The sequence below is a fragment of the Labrus bergylta genome, chromosome 14, assembly GCF_963930695.1.
Source record: "Labrus bergylta chromosome 14, fLabBer1.1, whole genome shotgun sequence".
Lineage (NCBI taxonomy): Eukaryota > Metazoa > Chordata > Actinopteri > Labriformes > Labridae > Labrus > Labrus bergylta.
Window position 1 is genome coordinate 17,326,324 of NC_089208.1, and position 13,800 is coordinate 17,340,123.

At 39.1% G+C, this 13,800-nt stretch overlaps 1 protein-coding gene across 2 annotated transcripts in view; it reads left to right on the forward strand.

Annotated features, from left to right (window-relative positions):
- Positions 1 to 1,152: 1,152 nt before the first annotated feature.
- rxfp2a (relaxin family peptide receptor 2a) overlaps positions 1,153 to 13,800 on the forward strand; it is a 40,732-nt gene continuing 28,084 nt past the window's right edge. Inside the window, exons 1-2 of one of the 2 annotated variants that reach the window (XM_065962982.1) lie at positions 1,153 to 1,574; positions 10,521 to 10,664. In XM_065962982.1, the coding sequence (XP_065819054.1) occupies positions 1,520 to 1,574; positions 10,521 to 10,664 (199 nt within the window). In that variant the 5' untranslated portion in view covers positions 1,153 to 1,519. The remainder of the gene's footprint in view (positions 1,575 to 10,520; positions 10,665 to 13,800) is intronic. The other variant, XM_020644069.3, reaches the window with a different exon arrangement.

The window sequence follows — 13,800 nt, forward strand, 5'->3', positions numbered from 1 at the left end:
CGTGCAAAAAAACCTCATGAAAACTTTTTCCTGACCCCCAACATTTTCACAAAGCAGGGGTCTGAGCTGATGTGTAAACGCAGCAGGTAACTTTCAGGAACATGCTCATAAGGAAACTACTTTCCACTCTTTGTCCAATTACACATAGCACTGATATAAAGGCAACTCATTATAGTGTAGGACTCCATTCTTTTAATCACGTCTTAGATTTGTAATAAACACAGCAGCATCTTTTCTTTTCTTTTTTTTTTACATCAAGTCTTGCCTCCTGAGACCCCTCCTCACAGTCCCTTGGACAGGAAAATTCTTCTGCTGTGAGGGACCTATGTGAAAAAGCGACTAAGGGGGATTTCAGGGGCAGATTGTCCTGCGTTTTCGGGAGTGTATATGGGGAAAAGGGCGTTTTTTTCTTGCTTTCCTTTGGACCAGAGGAGTGGACCTATTTTTCAATTAGCCTCATCCCATCTTCTGATGTTTCTCATTCCATCAATTGCAATAACAATTTAACCGTATTATATGAACCTCCTGTTTTATTCGTGCCTTTCTTGTGTTGTTACACAGCCCTCTGTTTTATTTGTAGCTTGCCTGTTCTCTATTGCTGTCTGTTGGCACCATTGCAAATGAAGGTTCTCCCTCACTGTGTTTTTCCAGGATTTAAATGAATGAATAATTCAAAAACTACACTAAATATCCACCAAACACAAACAGCTCAACGCTTTGAAAGGTGAGGTCCAAAAATGAGTCCAACGCTATGATCCAACTTCTACAAATTGAATTGTTTAAGTTATCAACATCAGAAATAATTGTTTGTATTCATTTCAATCTCGAATAGGCAAAGCGAACTAACAGTTTCCCATAATTTATAACACAAATAAATAAAGAAAAATCAGCCTAAAAGAACAAAAGAACATCATCGTAAATAACTTTTAATTTTTTACTATTTTTATATCCTGCTTTGGTGTACAGGTGAGAGGGTGGAGGATTTTCTATTATCAGTATGTCACGCTTTGCTCTACAATGTCTGGGACAAATCTGCAATCTGTGTCACAGCGGAAATCATGTGCGAAAACTACGAAAGGAGGCATCAGGACTGAAGAGACTTCTCAGAGAGCTTAGGGATGAAAGCGTTTACGCACCCTGAGACAGAGCGCGTGGTAGCCTACGTCTGTGTGTGTGTGCACGCGTGAGATGGGGTGTCGGGGAGAGTTGGGGAGTGAGGAAGAGGAAAGAGAGGATGCAGACGCTGTCTTTCTGCAGACTCTTCAGATAGAGCTCCGAGGAGGACAGATGGGGAAGAGCATGTCTCTATTTTTACGCACCGGCTTTGTTTCCACTTCCCACGCGCCTATTCCGCTGATTAAACCAAATCGATTAGTTTACAGCTAGTAGTAAGCGACGGAACTTCTTCTGAGTTGTCTTTCGATTAACCCGTTCTTCCCGGAAAAAAACCCCCCTAGGGATTACTCCGAGGCATTACACGCGAATTGATTTGAGCGCAGGAAACTGTCCGAGCCTGATTATGGATTTACCTGTCATCATTCTGCTCCTCCACCTGGCACTGACCGAGATCAAAGGTAAAGAAAAACGCAGGGATGAGAGGGCTGCACATTTATAAACTACAGAAAAAAAATATACCAAGGTTATTCCTTCAGCAAATTTGATATTTTAGAGTCCTTCCGTAATATTTCACAATAGTATAATATTCCCAGCTGGTTTTTCTTTTTATTCTCACTTTCTTTGCTTGGCTGTGGCTCAGTGGTATAGTGGGTCATCTCTCAATTGCAAGACTGACGGTTCATTCTCCAACTCCTGCGATCTTCATGTCATGTCAAATGTCCTTGAGCAATCACTGGGGGAATGTGCATGTGTGCATGAAAGAAGTGTGAATGTGACGTGCAGATTAAAAGTGCTTAAAGGGGTCAAATCAGTAGAAACGCTTTATATAAGTGCAGTCCATTTACCATTTTCTGGTCATTCATTTTGAATTAATATATGGAAAGAGACAGTTCTGCAGAAAAATTGAATTGGTAGCACCTCTACTGTGTGCTGAGGGCTGTCGTGTATTAAAATCTCAGCTGGCTCTATATGGACAGGGAAACTATTTCTTAAAAACTGTTTCACACAAGTGCTATTTCTATTGGGAATTGTCTGCACTGCACTGCTCTCAGATGGAGGTGGAAAGGCATGAAATTGGCTGCAAAATTGTTCACCTCTGTATAACCACAGCTGTCACACAGGAATAAAAAGACATCCCTCAATAATTCAGAGATGATTTTTAAGATCCCAAATTAGGTGTAGTGTAAGGATTTTAAGGAGGTTGGTCCATTTGATCAATTCATGAAGGTTTACGTGACATGATACTGAGTTTTCTTTATTCACTGGTGAACTTTAAAATCTTTACCCACACGCTGCTCATGTGTTAAGGGGGAGTAAGGGACTTTGGACACAGTGGGGGGGGGGGGGTCGAGCTTGTAAACATCACAACATTCGATATCCAGTTCTTTTCTTATGCCCACTCACACTTCCTCTAATGCCCACTCACACTTCCTCTAATGCCCACTCACACTTCCTCTAATGCCCACTCACACTTCCTCTAACTCCTAGTCGGTGACTCATCCTCACATGTCCTTTTGTGCCAAATGTTTTGGTGAGTGTATGAGGTGAACAGTAAGATACACACAAAGTGGTGAGGCCAACAGGAGAGATGTGCTTATTCATTAAGAAATGACTCGTGATCTAAAACAGATTAGGATTCTTCGAAAATTAACACTCCTCCTGTAACAAACACAGGAATCCATGATTATTATTTTTTTTGCTTTGTTTGGAGATGACACAATTTTTTTGTGTCTCTGTTTATAACTTTAATGTATTGCGTACTATTTAACAGTTGTTATGATCATCTAGCAAAAATAATGAAACAACATTTTAAAGATTCTAAATGAAAAATAAAAACTTCAAATGACAACTCTTAAGAAACATGAAGACCCGAAGCAAAAATAATCGAATGTTAAAAGGCAAACATTGAAGGTTACTCACATTAGTTTTGCTCTGCAGTGTGGGTACACTGCAGAGCAAAACTACACGTCAACATTTTGAAGAGCTCTAACAATGAATAAGGTCTTTTACCTCAAGGTTGACTGAGGGCGTCTGAGATACTGCAGAGTTCATATTAGTCTGAATAAGAGACAAAGCTATCAGTCACTAATGCACTAATGCACTTTCTGAGACTAAGAAGAATGACAATGAGGTATAGGGGCCTGAGTTGAATCTTTCCCACAGATATGGATCATGTATTCTGGCAGTGTAATCCTTGTCAGATTATACGAAATAGCACAAGGCGAGCAAATGATCCCTGAAGTCTCTCAGATAAAGTCCTTTTACATGTTACAGAGAGGGAGGAAACGTTCAATGTTGAGAGGTTCCAGTGCTGCAGAGACCGTGCAGCACAGATCAGGATCCACTCAACCATCAAATATTCATAGGTTTTTATATTTTTAAATTATTTAAATTATTTGGTTAAACTGGGGAGTTTTTTGGGGGGCATAAATATTAATACATGCTAAAAGATACTCACGTTGATATCACAACTGTCATTTAAAGATAGGATGTTGAATGAAACTACAAGAAAGGCTATAATTTACAATGCGATATCTTGATTTAATGATTATCATCATGAAGCAACAGTGATTTCTGAGGCTTGGTACAGAGTCCTCAGGTAAGAGAGAAAAAAAAACACAATTAATAAACAGAACCAGTTTTTAAGATTTTGATTTTGTGCCGTGCATCATCATAGATTGGTCACTGTTTGATCACAGCTGCAATGAGCACCCAGAAGTGTCTGAAGAGGTCCTTGGAGGCTTGCATGGTGTCCGTTTAGTTAATTTTTGGGGTTTCAAGAGTCCTTATGAGAAGGTTCTCTGCCTCAGAGAGAAGTCTTTTGTCACACTGAATCTGCTCCTTATGGGTGGGAAGACTCCATAAAGGCTGGCTCACTGACATTCAGTTTTTTCTTTATTATTGACCCACAGTGTAGGTGGAAGCTAAATAAGCAGATAGTCTTACTTAGTTTACCTTCGCAAGTGAAAGAGTCCTTTAAAGATGCACCACTTAACTTTCGGGGACATGTAATAATTGATTGAAGGGGACTAGTCAGTTTCTACTTGGTATTATGTATCACCACATAAAGCACAACTGCATTATGCAACTTTCACCTGATTACACAGGAAGATTCTGATTTTAGAGTAGCCGTGCAAGGTGACCACTAAAATACACATTCACAGACTCATTTCAAAACATGCTGAGTGGAGGAGCCGGTAATTTAAGCTGTGATTTTCTGATTAGTGTGTGACCTGCTCTTCTAAGTTACCGCTGCCTCACGGTTAAACAATATGTAGTCAATGAGTAGGTTCAGGTTTTATTCTGTTCATTGGCTGATTAAGAGTTAGCGAGGAAAGTCTGATGTCAGGTAATCACAACATAAATTCACAGACAATCATGAAATAATCACGGCTAGAGAAGTCTCTAATATATAGGATCTCTCAAGTCCGTTCTCCATTTAGAAGTTCTCAAAAGACACATTTATCAATTAGGAATGATTAGCTTCTTACTTATTTTCTTAACTTGGACCAATAAAACTTTAGCGAATTATTAGATGTAATTAAAGTGATAGTTCACTTGCAGTAAGACATCTTGTTCTCATTTGTTCCCTTGTAGTTATACTAAAAAATGTGTGTCCCTGAAAAAAAGACCACTTTCTATTACCTAGTGTGAAGGAAATGAATATCGTAATTTTCCTTGTATCTCTCAAGTCCTTGTGTTTATTTTACTTGTGTGTATTTTTTTTTTAATCAGGCTGCAGAGCTTCAGCTGTGCTTCCAATGTTAAACTAGATTGTATAAAGAAGTTGACACACCCATCACACTTTGCATTGTGGACTGTAATTTTGAAGCCAATAGTTTTTCCTGATCATGTGCCTGATCTTTAACAAGGGCTGTCTACTTTTTGACTCAAAGCCATTCCTTCACAGATCGCAACCCTGTGACATGTCATGTTTTGACAAGAGAGTTGTTACACATTCCTGCACCTTGGCTGTTTACCTGTTTAAGAGGTTGTGTTAGTGGGACTTATAAAACACAACAAAAATATCCTGCCTTAAACATGCAACAGACAAGCCATGTGATTCAGAGTCAGCAATAAAATACACTAGGAATATAAAACAATAATAGTAATTGTAGAAACACTATGATAAAATAGAGAACTTGAGCAGATAAAGGTCTGCAGTACCTGGAGCATTACCTGAACACCTTGAAATACATGACTGGAACATCAGGGGAAACCTTCAAATTGACATGCAATACAAGGAAGAAGGGATATTATAGAGGTGCCTCTATCATCTGTAAGTAGTGAAAGGACATGAAAAAACATCACAGCGGTGTTAACATGCTTAGACTTGCTGTGTTATTTTTTCTACTGCAGGCCTTTACCTGCTTTTTTGGAGTACTATGGAGCTGTTGATGTGTTTGTAGGCTTTTACTAACAATTACTATGATTGTTTTATATTTCTATTGTATATTATTTCCGACTCCTGGCATGACCTGTCAGGTGACCCCAGGGGTTGTAGGAGGTGTGTCCACTCACTGCTTCATGCTTGATGAAGGGCTTTCATTAAATGCAACTTATCAGCTTCTTGTGGGCAGACTCAGTCTTTTGATTTTCAAGCCCAAAGATCACATCTGCTGCTTTTATATGGCCTATCTGTCACAGAGACTCTGAGCATCACTTCTAATAGAAAAGAAAGTCAAAACAGCTATAGTGTAGACCACTGACCCACTGACTTAAAGATGAACGTTAGTCTATATGTCCTCCTCCCACTGAACAACTCCCCAACGGGCACAGAAACATTGTGCTGGTGACGTCATTTGGAACAAGAGACGGTGCAGAAGAGATTGACTGATGGAGCCACAGTATTATCATCATGCCCCTACTGCAAATCATTACTGATAAGACAAGTGTTAGTTTGAAGTGGGCAGACATGGTTTTATGATTCTTGTGCGTGCTTTGATACGCTTCCTTTCAGTCCCATGAGCTCTAACCTCAGTCAGATTCAGAGTCAAAAGATTTAGATGTTCAGACATGCTGCTTGGCTATTGATTAAAAAAAGTAGGGCATGTTTGAAGGGAGATTTAAAAAAAAAAAAAGAAAAGAGGGTTGAATGTGCACTGCTTGAAACAGGAGGTTGCCATGTATGTATAACACAACAAAAGAGAGCATTGTTGCTAAAATGAGTGTGGCCAGGTTTATCTTAATTATCTTATTTCCAGAAGCCAAAATGGTCATGAAAATTTTAATTAATCCCACAGCCCCTTTGGCCTCGGTGAGATCACTTGATAGCCCCACAAGACAACGAGGACAAAATACATGGACTTCTAATAATCCAGATATCTGTGGTTAAAAAATAAATAAATCATGACATGATGCGGACCTGTTCTTACTTTGCTTCAGTCAATTATTTCTTGCGTCAACAGTGAGTCACTTTTGTTCCTTTTGTTTATGTTTGCTCTTTACCTCCAGCCTTGAGTAATTGGCAATTTGTCTTCAGATGAAGTTTTTATGAAAGGCATGCTTTTCTTTGTGTGGTTCGTTTGTTGACTCTTGCAGACAACAGTCATTATAAGTCATTACAAAAGAAGTCCAACAAATGTTGTCATCAGCTAGCCTTGTTGTTCAGCATATTGGATTTAAATGAATGAATTCAATGACTAAAGGCATGTAGCTCTAATAACTTTGGAGTTTTTTAATATCCATATTGGGGGGACGGTGTTAGAATTTCAAGAACCTCATGATGAAAGAAAGCTCTCATTGTCAGTTGTAGTTTCAAAGCCCGAATATTTTACTTTCAGTAACACCTATACTGCAAGAAAGATGGAGAAAAGCAAACTATTTTAAAGTTACGGTACATTAAACTGCAAATTAATTCAAAATGCCTTGATGTCATGTGGTATTTTCTGGTGCAGCAAAGCATTTATTTTTCAGTGTGCTTGTTTCCTAAAAGATGAAATGTAATTTCAAGTGGACTCCCTTTTATCTAGCCACTTTGGTTTGGTAATTCATTGTCACTGCAATGCAATAACATTTCCAGTATTTGGGAAGCTTTGCAAGATTGAAAATAAAAAACAGGATGAAGCTGGTGTAAGAACATGTATAATATTGCAGCCAGAATTCAGAAAGGAATACGGACACCTATGGGATGAGTTTGTTACTGAACACAAAAAGTAATTTAAAATTTAAGGCATTTTCATTTTGAAGCTGACACCTGTGTAATTGGAGGAACAGGATATGTTTCAGGTGCTTGCTCAAAAGCTTTATGTCTCCATGAATACTAAATAAGCTCATAAACTATCAATCACTGCTAACAATCGTGAAAAAAAAGGATGCATGACAACTGAAAAACTGGGATGTTAAGTCATGTTTCCACATGGGAAAGAAACATTTTGTATTCACCGAACATGACATCATGTGGTGCCTTTGTTTTGTAGTGCGTCAGTGCTTGCTTGGTGTACTTTTTGTTCTTTCCTGCAGCCTCATCACAGGTTAGTTCTTCTGTGGTCACATGGATTTAAAGTTCACACTGTGCTTGCAATATGACTGTGATCAGTGGGTAATGAAAAATATAGCGACACTAATTTCTGTTAACCTGTTGGTTTGTTTTAGGTTCGGACAAGGAGGAAATGTTCCTGACCTGTTTGCATAATGCAGCTTTATTTTTTTTCCGTCTTTTTCCTCTCCCTCACAACACAATATAAAAATCCAGTTGAGTTCCATTCATTTACTGCATGAACTATAGGCCTATTTTCTGATAAAAGTCCTTATCAATCGATTGATTTAAAGTGAAATTAGTCCCGAGTTTAGCTGTAGCCTAAGGTATATTTTAATCTCTTAGAGTAAAATGTTGAAATCAGTGAAACAGCTTTTTCCTCCTGACCCAGTAAGCCAAGGCTGTTTGACAATAATTCAGCATGCACAATACAATGACCCTGAAACTGAAGCAGCTAAATGGAGTTCATCTAACTAACTATCATTAACTTCATAGTCTACACCGGGGCTTTTCTACTGCTGTGACACATCAAGAGTTATCCTGTAAAAAGGCAAATTTTAGGTTAGATATTTCATAAAACAACCATCTCTCACGTTGTAATTCTTTAAATCATGGAGATGTTGGTATTTAGTTCATAGAAGACTGAATTTGATGCAAATATAAAACAAATCACTTCACATTTTTATTTCTTGTTATATTAAAACACTTTGTAGGTTAATGTTATTGCTAACTTTGACCGATAGATGGCGCCTAATGCTATGCAAGGGCTTTTGATATGAAGAATACAATTTATTGGTCATTATTATACTGTAGAATTTAAATTAAAATATTGATAGAAACATATGTTGTAAATTAGCTAGCTAGCTAATTTAACTGAGTAGTTATGCTAAACACCCTAAGTGAGTGGCAGTCATATTGCAAGCACAGTGTGAACTTTGAAAATGTCCAAATTGGGCTCAAAGTGTCAATATTTTGTGTGGCCACCATTATTTTCCAGCACTGCCTTAACCCTCTTGGGCATGGAGTTCACCAGAGCGTCACAGGTTGCCACTGGAATCCTCTTCCTCTCCTTCATGACGACATCACGGAGCTGATGGATGTTAGAGACCTTGCGTCCCTCCACGTTACGTTTGAGGACGCCCCACAGATGCTCAATAGGGTTTAGGTCTGGAGACATGCTTGGCCAGTCCATCACCTTTCCCCTCAGCTTCTTTAGCAAGGCAGTGGTCGTCTTGGAGGTGTGTTTGAGGTCGTTATCGTGTTGGAATACTGCCCTGTGGCCCAGTTTCCGAAGGGAGGGGATCATGCTCTGCTTCAGTATGTCACAGTACATGTTGGCATTCATGGTTCCCTCAATGAACTGTAGCTCCCCAGTGCCGGCAGCACTCATGCAGCCCCAGACCGTGACACTCCCACCACCATGCTTGACTGTAGGCAAGACACACTTGTCTTTGTACTCCTCAGCTGGTTGCCGCCACAAACACTAGTCTCATCAGACCACAGGACATGGTTCCAGTAATCCATGTCCTTAGTCTGCTTGTCTTCAGCAAACTGTTTTCGGGCTTTCTTGTGCATCATCTTTAGAAGAGGCTTCGTTCTGGGACGACAGCCATGCAGACCAATTTGATGCAGTGTGCGCCGTATGGTCTGAGCACTGACAGGCTGCTGCTGCCCCCCCCCCCCACTCCTTCAACCTCTGCAGCAATGCTGGCAGCACTCATACGTCTATTTTCCAAAGACAACCTCTGGATATGACGCTGAGCATGTGCACTCAACTTATTTGGTCGACCATGGCGAGGTTTGTTCTGAGTGGAATTTGTCCTGTTAAACCGCTGTATGGTCTTGGCCAGCTCAGTTTTCAGGGTGTTGGCAATCTTCTTATAGCCTAGGCCATCTTTGTGGAGAGCAACACATCTTTTTTTTAGAACCTCAGAGAGTTCTTTGCCATGAGGTGCCATATTGAACTTCCAGTGACCAGTATGAGAGTGAGAGAGCGATAACATCAAATTTAACAAACCTGCTCCCCGTTCACACCTGAGACCTTGTAACACTAACGAGTCACATGACACCGGGGAGGGGAAATGGCTAATTGGGCCCAATTTGGACATTTTCACTTAGGGGTGTACTCACTTTTGTTGCCAGCAGTTTAGACATTAATGGCTGTGTGTTGAGTTATTTTGAGGGGACAGTAAATTTACACTGTTATTCAAGCTGTACACTGACTACTTTACATTGTAGCAAAGTGTCATTTCTTCAGTGTTGTCCCATGAAAAGATATAATAAAATAGTTGCAGAAATGTGAGGGGTGTACTGTATATATATAAATGTTAAAAAAAAACAAAAAACAGTGATATCTGTTGAAATTAGCATTTTAAAAAGAGAAATCTGACATTCTCAAGAGAGAAAAACATTCTCACTCCACCTGGTAGTTAAAGGCTGATAACCCTGTCATTTTGAATGTCTGTGAGTTTTCCCCCCGATAAAGGCAATTCAAATTGATCAATAGGATTTACATAACACATAGCCTACTTTTGTTTTTACAGCATGTTTACTTAGACAAACCTTCACCTGTATTTCAAAAGGATTCAGCATTTAAAGTAAACTAGAGAAACAATGGCCAACAGCAGCACAACTATGACTTTATATAAATTCACCTCTAACTCAATAACACCAGGTTTACAGCTCAGCTATATTAAATTATAGCCGAATTTACATGTAACACCTGCTGCCCCTGTTCTTGGCTGGAATCAGCCAGGATTCATTGGTGGGCTAATCCCTCTGGCATTAACCAAAATGATCACATTACCAGTCAGGGCCTGTTACATGATCACACGACACATTTCCCTAATATTCTGAACTGTAGACAACTTGAATAATGAATTTGGTCAAACGTAATCTGACTCTCTTTTCTGCATTTCTTCCTCAGCGCTGCTGACCAGTAGGGTGGCATTAACATCTGGATGCCCCCTTGGCCACTTCCCATGTGGAAACATGAGTGAATGCCTCCCTCAGGCTTTGCAGTGTAACGGACACAAAGACTGTCCCAATGGAGCTGACGAGCGACGCTGTGGTAAGTGAATTACAGATCGCAATTTTTCAGCTCAATTGCTCAACTTGTTCCTTCCCTCTGGTACATAAATAATTTAATACCAGCTCTCTACTTCCAGCTTTACAAACAACTTAATTTCCTCTTTTTTAAAACTATACAATTTGCAGCTTTGCAAATTTTCCCCTTATGTGTATTTATATAATATACAGTATTGGCAAGTTTGATTCTTTTCTATCACACAAGGAAAAGTCAGAAAGATCACGAGGCAAGTACTTCAAACAGTTCTTCGCCAAAAAGTGCAAATGCTTTGTATCTCAAAAGCAGGACTGGCAACAAAGGTAGAAATCCTCATTCAACACTGCCAGGCACAAGATAAAAATTATAAATAAAATTGCTACCTAAAACATTATTTCACAGCTTTTCCTCAAAGCAGAGCCTCCATTCAACCACATTGTGGCTAATGTGCATTCCAGAGAATGTATCAGACTCTCCTTCTTTGATCAGTGGGAAGAGAAAAAGCCAAGAAAACCTCTGAACTGGCAACAGAGTTAACTTAACCGTGTTATTGAGCTGGTGAGAGGGGGTGAAATCATCATATAATTATTTTTAAGTTCTTAATTTACGTTAAATTGCCAAAATATGTTGGCGAATATGAAAAGAGAAAATAATAGAAGACTTTGGATAACTATCTGTAGTGACCTGGCATCTTTACAGATAGGTTACTTCTGCTGTTTGGTCACAACTGAATAAAGTTTTGAATACAGCCAGGGATAAAGTGAATTTGTCTAAGTGTGAGCCCCAAACTCAACATTATTTCAGCCTGAAGTCAATGAAGGAAGATGAATGAAAAAATAGAATAAATACACTTTTGTGAAATTGTAGAATTAACTTTTTTTTTGCAAACAAAGTACTGGCAATTTGAAATTTTTGGAAGAAAAATTCTGCTCATAGTGTCTTTATAAATCAAACAGGCAAAAGCACATTTATCAAAGAAACAGAGATCTGACGGCTGCTGTGCTTCCCTCCATTCATAAAAAAACAGGCTGCTCTCAGTAGATTAGAGAGCCCTTCACTGACATCATAGCTGAGCTCTTTGCCAATAATTAAACCAACATCCTGAAAGAGATTTGTAGCATTTCATAGATTTGTAGCATTTCTGACTGTTTACTGTACAGACATACCACTAGAGTAATGCTAATGAATGCTAAAATGCATCAGTGAAGGACTGTATTTTAAGAAACGCATATTAACATGTTGCTTGCTTTTGAACAATGACAGCCCAGCAACTTAAACATTTGACAACACCAACACATGAAGATGACATGCTATATGACAATAAAGCTAGCAGGCGGGAACAGTAGTACGTATGTCTTGGCAGATTTCACACAGGAGGAAAGTAAGAGTTTTAACCTTTTCTTTAGGTATCAATTTAAAAGAGATGTAAGTTCACGTTTAGCTATACTTTGATCCTATTATTCTGTATTTATTCATTTTTAAATGTATTGATAATGCTCAGCCACACTGGAGTTAGCCATGGATTTACCTTCATCGTGAATAAAAAAGAACAAGTATTAAGGGTTAAACCGAGCAATTTGTAATGTCATACAACATGCAAAAACTATTCTTCTTTTTTAGAGCAAACACAGTTCCTGTATCATAGAAGCAACACCAAACCAAAGCTTCAGAATCCCCTGACTGCTTGCTCTCCTTTAACTCTCAAGATGCTTGACAGTCTGTATAATGAGATGCTGAAAAGCCTCCTCACCACATCATTTCATCCTGTCAAATCAGTGAACTGACTGAACTGAAGAAGCGGTTTGTAAGGACGGTGTAGCACTGACAGCCTGGTAAGCTTCTCAAAAAAAGAGAGGACAAGAGGCAAGTTAGATATGTAAAACAGAAATCTTTTAATCACGCGTGCCAAGTTTAGGAGAACTGTTCTGATTCACATTATCACTCAAAACCAAACTCCTAATTGTTCTAATATTAACCATTGTGTCAACGGTTCTCGTGTCAATTTAAGCATTAATTCATCGACTAATTATAGTTCATATGATAGACCTATACCTGTCTTGAAAAACTTTGTAAGTCATATCAGTTTTAATATCAGCTCGATGAAGAAAAAGCACAGATTAGTTTTGGTTTGGTTGAGCCTTCCTGCCTATAACCAGAAACACATTCTCTGCTGTATTAAGATTCATTTTCCCATCCTCATCATTAGACATCTCCTCCTTACAGCCATGTTATGCAACGGGACAGAAATAACAAGAATTAAAGTGTAGCTAACAATGGCCGTCTGGCCCTTCCACAGTGTGCAACGCATCTTCTAAACAGTCGCCCTGTTTAAATTGCCACGCTGTAAACATTGAATGGGGTATGTATGTGACATATGTGTCTTTTGTAGCCAGCCTCAAGGGGACACTGCAGTTTTTTTTTCACATACGCATTGGCCTCATTTTTCAACACCAGGGGTTGTCGCTTGGTGTATACCCTGCACTACACCACAGCTCGAGATTTTTGTTTTTTGAGATCTGAAGATTAATTGTTGGGCCTTTGCTTTTATCCAGACAGGACAGTGGATAGACTAGGAAACTGGGAGATAGAGAGAGAGTCAGGAATGACTTGCAAAAAAGGAGCCACAGGTAGGATTTGAATCCATGCCGCCCTAGTGAAGAACTATAACGTTCCTATATGGGGCGTGACCTAACCTAGGCCATCGCCGCCCCCCACTGCTTAAGAGCCTTTTGACCCTGTATCGTAAAGGCTTCTATCGCTGTTTGTGTGCTGAAGACGTTATAAATGGTATATCCATAACTGATATTTATTACATGTGTAGCTGTAACTTGAAAATCTACACAGAAAGGACAGTAATAAAAAAAATGTCAATTTCCTTTTTTGTAAATATTGATGATTTATTTGTCCTACATGTGTGAAGAATAATGCCCCTTCATCACTTCAGCTCATTATCACCAGTTACTCTTAAAGCTTCTGATCTGTGTTCACTTACAGCTTCCAGTGCAGCCACGTTCTGAAATAAACAATGTAAGACTCTACTTGAGCTCAGAATTGCTTTAAAAAATACTATTCATTCATTCTAGTTAACCTTTCTACATCGGTGGGAGGTGACCTGAATTTTTTGCCCGCCACAGTCAACATT